Source organism: Zea mays, chromosome 1, assembly GCF_902167145.1.
Source record: "Zea mays cultivar B73 chromosome 1, Zm-B73-REFERENCE-NAM-5.0, whole genome shotgun sequence".
Classification (NCBI taxonomy): Eukaryota; Viridiplantae; Streptophyta; class Magnoliopsida; order Poales; family Poaceae; genus Zea; species Zea mays.
Window position 1 is genome coordinate 48,391,338 of NC_050096.1, and position 4,658 is coordinate 48,395,995.

At 58.4% G+C, this 4,658-nt stretch overlaps 1 protein-coding gene across 2 annotated transcripts; it reads right to left on the reverse strand.

The window, feature by feature from the left end:
* Positions 1-1,027: 1,027 nt before the first annotated feature.
* LOC103634547 (uncharacterized) lies at positions 1,028-4,387 on the reverse strand. Of its 2 annotated transcripts, none has more exons than XM_008656588.2 (3): positions 3,793-4,387; positions 2,916-3,373; positions 1,028-2,813 (listed from the first exon to the last, which is right to left on the reverse strand). In XM_008656588.2, the coding sequence occupies exons 1-3, from the start codon at positions 3,856-3,858 to the stop codon at positions 1,451-1,453; spliced, it is 1,887 nt and encodes a 628-aa protein (XP_008654810.1). In that variant the 5' UTR covers positions 3,859-4,387; the 3' UTR covers positions 1,028-1,450. The 2 variants fall into 2 exon arrangements, with proteins under 2 accessions (XP_008654810.1, XP_008654812.1); XM_008656590.3 differs by having other exon boundaries at positions 3,589-4,117.
* Between the last annotated feature and the right edge of the window lie 271 nt (positions 4,388-4,658).

Below are 4,658 nucleotides of genomic sequence, written 5' to 3' on the forward strand. Positions count from 1 at the left end.
AAGGTTGGATAGAGATATTTTATAGTTGTAGTGGGGTATAGGGGGAACCGCTGCGGAAGATAAAAAAGTAGGGAATAAAATGTTGATGATGTGATAAAAAAATGATATAGATGAAAAAATTTAGGGATAACCACTACGGACAGTCTAAGTTTCGTGTCGGCCAGCCTCAACGTGTACCGTGAACCAAACAAACACGGTATTTTACACGCTTGATACAGCTGCACCACTCCAGCAGGCAACCAAACGCGCCCAAAGTGCACGAGGGACAATGTGATGTTGTGGACGATGTAGGAAAGTTGTTTATGGTCTATAACAGGGATAAAGGAGAGAGAAAAGGAGGAGGAGAAGCAGAAGCCAGATCTCGGCGTCGTATATCTTGATGGTGAGGTCCTGTCATGTATTGCATGGCCTCCGCACCAACGATAAGATGGTATATTGATGTCATGATCTATAACGGCGAGACACAATCTTAATGACTTGGATCATGGTGTTGATCTCAAAATATGAAAATAGTTCTTTCGGGGCTCTAAACGGATTAAAAAAAAAGTAAAAAAAACGGTTGCTCGGTGCAGTGAAAAGCTTGCATGCGCGCTGTAACTCTGGCGCGGTGAAAACCGAAATAGCTATCGCTTGCTTGCAAAAGCGGGGCAGCGTTCGCAGCGACAGGCGCCGAGGACCGAGGAGGGGCATCTAAAAATCTGCCACCACGCTAGATCGCATCGCGTCGTGGTCGTGCGTCCCCTCTCCCTGACTCACTGTATATACACCCACAGCCCAGACCCAGACGCCTCGCAAAGGCCACAGAAAAATGGCAGAAATTGCAGGGGGGGAGGACCGGGGCAGAGTGCCCAATCGATCGGTCATTGTGCATAATTTACGTGCAGCTTTTAAGGGCGCCCTTCGTCCCGCACTCTGTGTGAATTCTGATACGGACGCGAACGCAAACAATGGGCGAAACCAAAGCGAGAAGACACGGGGCAAATGATATAAGCACTGCACGGCAGTAGAGGCCATTGAGAGGTCAGTATGTTCATGGGGCTGGGTGCAGAATCTGATCTTGCATTTTGGTGCAAAAACAATCAACGACTGTACAGTACAGACCAGCAGCAGTAGCCGGAGCAGGTTTCAGCGTGAAACCTGCAAGCACGAGGCAGCGACGGCGATGTACAAGGGCACGACTAGAAGCACTGCAATGTAACAACTCATTCATGAAGATGCAGCCAAAATTACCGTCCTCTTAAAACTCGCCATTTTCCTTTCTCCCCTCCGTCAGTCCCACTCCCACCCAATACCAAATGCCAATACCACCTGTTCACTTCCCCCCCAGCTGTACAGTACCACAGCGAGCTGGACGACCAAACAATTCAAACACATCACCGCGTTCCCGCCACCTCGCTGGATCTCACGTTGCGCCTGTCCTTGCACGCCACGTCGCACATGTCACGTTTCGTCAGCAGCTCATTGCCTCGCACTTCACCGGGAGAGCGCGGTCGAACCCGCCGCCGCGGGACAGCAGGGTTCCCACCACCGCCATGTCGCGGCAGAACACCCCCTGGTAAACAGGGGCCGTAGACGTCACGGCCGCCGCCGCCTTGGGCATTGTCGCCGTGGTGGTCGCGGCCTTGGCCTTGGGCTTCGGTTTCGGTTTCGCCGTCTGCGCGCGCCCTGGCGGTGGCGGGCTTCTTGGACGGCCGCTCTCCGTGTTCTCGGATTTCTCAGGCACCGGCGGCGGTGGTTCCTGCTTCGGAGCTTCCTGCTTGGCCGCCAGCGCGGCAGCTGCGGCCGCGGCCGCGGCCGCGGCGTCCTTTGCCCTCTGCCTCTCGGCGGCCTCCTCGTCCAGAACGGCTGACATGACGAACGAGTACCCCTTCTGCAGCATCCTGTACAGCAGCAGCGCGGACATGCGCGCCTGGTCACGCACCGCCTCCAGGTCGCGGTGCTCGTCCACGAGCTCCAGGCGTTCCCCGAACACCACGGCGCGGTCGGGCTTGAGCTTCAGGGAGAGCAGCAGGTGCGCGCGCTCCAGCTCGGACCGCGTGCACCCGCGCCGCACGCCAAGCAGCAGGTAGTAGTCGATGTTGCACGCCTCGCCGGCGGCGACGCGGCCGCGCAGCCCCTGGATGCGGGCCGTCAGCTTGCGGTGCGCGCCGGAGATCTCGCGGTACCGCACGCCGCCCTGCGGCCGCCACCGGGGCCCCGGGAGCTTGCCGTCGCGTAGCGCGGCGTCGTACAGGAGCTTGAGGTGGTCCAGGTCACGCAGGCAGTCCGCGAGCGCGCCCACGGACTGCAGGAGGTCGGCGCGGGCGCGGAGCGCCGGGATGTAGGCAGGGTCCAGAGCGAGCGCGCGGTTGCAGTCCGCGATGGCGTCGGCCGGACGCCCGCTGGCCTGGAACGCGGCGGCGCGGCCCACGAGGCACGCGGCGGCGAACGGGTGCGGCAGCACGCCACGGCGCGCCTCGAGGATCTTGGAGAAATGGCGCACGGCCTCGGCCGGGAGGCCAGCGTCCAGCGCGGCCATGGCAGCCGCGCGGCGCCGGAGCAGGAGCTTCACGTGCGCCAGGAGCTGGGACACAGCCTCCGACTCCGTCGCCGGGATTATGAACGCCCAACCGGAGCTGGATGTCTTGCCGGACGGGACGCAGGGAGCCGCGGCGGTCGCGGAGGACGACGACGACGACGAGAAGCTGTCGTCCGACCAGCACACGCTCTCGCGGCGGAACGCCGCCGAAGCGAGGCGGCGGCCGGTCTGCAGCAGCACCATAGCGTCCTCGATGAGGCCGAGGTGGAAGCAAGCTTGGCCGAGGACCAAGTACCTGTACGTGGACGTGGGCATCAACCATCAGGAAACCGGTCGGTCGGATTCTCATTCTCGCCAAATCAAGGCACCAATTCGTGCAATGCTCAAGGTCCCGTACCTCCACTGGGTATCGGTGTTCGGGTTCTTGGAGAGGCCGGCAAGGACGCGGCGCTTGAGCTCGGAGATGTCGAAGCAGCGGAAGGAGCGGACGGGGCGGGCGTCAGGTTCCGCGTCGTCGGAGCGGTGGCGGTCGGGCGAGAGGAGCTTGGCGCGGGAGATCGTGCCGAGATCACCGGAGCCAGTGGACAAGAGGGACGCCGACGAGGACGAGGAGGTGTCCTCGCCAGAGCACGACTTGCCGCAGCTGGGGATGTAATCGCGGAGCATCTCCGCGACCTCCCTGTAGCGACGCAGCGCGAGGAGCGCGCGCGCCCGCAGCTCCAGGGCGGCCTCCATCCGCGGCGACAGCTCCAGCGCCGCGTCGACCAGGCCGAGCGCCGCCACCGCGTCACCGCCGCCACACTCTGGCGCCGCCGCAAGAATCTTCCTCGCCTCACGCAGGTACTTGTCGGTCACCTGGCGAAAACGGAACCGGGAAACATCAGATTTTCCGCAGCGAAGGCAACATTCTTCCCTCTAAACAGAGCCGGATTGACCACTCTGGGATGAGATCATTCTTTTGGGGGGGAGACAAACAAAACAAACGGAACCAAAACAGGACAAGCCACCGGACAGAACGCGCTGGAACCAAGCTGTTGTTGAACGAAACGAAACAAACAAAAGGCACGCACAGCGAGCTTCAGAGACGCGAACGGTTCTACGCCCTCCTGGCATTCGGACGTCAAGTCCTCCAGAAGTCAAAAGGCACAAGCTTGGCTCTCGTGCAGTTCTTGAACACCAAGAAACGTTCAGGTGGGACTGTGGGAGAGGAAGGGAGCCCAGCTCAAGGATGGTGGAGGAGCCAGCAGAGGAAGACGGGAGCCGGCGGCACTGACCTTCCTGTTGCTGAGCAGCCACTTCCTCTTCTTCTCCGGAGCAGAAGAAGGCGAGGACACCGCCATTGCCTCCCTCGCATCAATGGACGCAACCCCACGCGTAGCCTGAATCGATCCCCAGGCGAGGGGAGGACACGGAAGGGGAGGGGAGGGGTGGGAGGAGAGGTGGAGAGGGTAGGAGGTAGGATGGCCGGAAGGGCAATCGAAGGCGAGATGGGGAGAAGAGAGAGGAGGTTATTATATACTCCTATACGGCGGGGCAAGTAGTAGCTCTGAAATCTATCGCCACTCGGCGTACTTATCGTCTGCTTATATAAACACTCCTAAGTTTAAATTTTAGGATACCTTATATGAGAGAGTTTTAGAACTAAAAACTAACTTCAGTAGTTCTAAACTATAGTCTGCCTCTCATTAGAGCCCTATGACTTAATAGTTAAAGAAATGTTATTATAAAAATCTCCAGAATAGATTCGAACAGGCCTGAATCGAGTGGAAAAGAAAATGGAAATACAGTTCAGAGTCAGAGAGCGAGAGAGAGAGAGAGAGAGAGAGACAGATAAATGCAATGCCAGCTTTGACTGCACTGCACCCCACTACCACTCTCTCGCTCGATCATCGCTGCTTTCCCTTTCAGAGAAAGCTTCGACCCCTCGCCATCCTAGCTGGCCAAGATGCCCGGCCAGCGACACCTCTCATCCTCCTCAACGCCCATAACAGGCAGGACCAATTATTATTTAGAAAGAAAAAAAAGTCTCACAATTTTTTTTAAAAAAACATCAACTAAAGAAAGGGGTCTCGTGTAGGGTGGTGGGCTTTTAAAAGGGGCAGAAACCAGTCATGCACTCATGCTGACCCACCACTCTCCT

What these genes read in the sequence shown, in the direction of transcription:
- LOC103634547 (XM_008656588.2), bottom strand. Translation starts at nt 3,858, where the DNA reads ATGGCGGTGTCCTCGCCTTCTTCTGCTCCGGAGAAGAAGAGGAAGTGG. An exon ending in GGCTGCTCAGCAACAGGAAG is followed by an intron (nt 3,374 to 3,792) that starts GTCAGTGCCGCC and finishes CGTTTTCGCCAG; the next exon opens with GTGACCGACAAGTACCTGCG. An exon ending in AACACCGATACCCAGTGGAG is followed by an intron (nt 2,814 to 2,915) that starts GTACGGGACCTT and finishes GTCCACGTACAG; the next exon opens with GTACTTGGTCCTCGGCCAAG.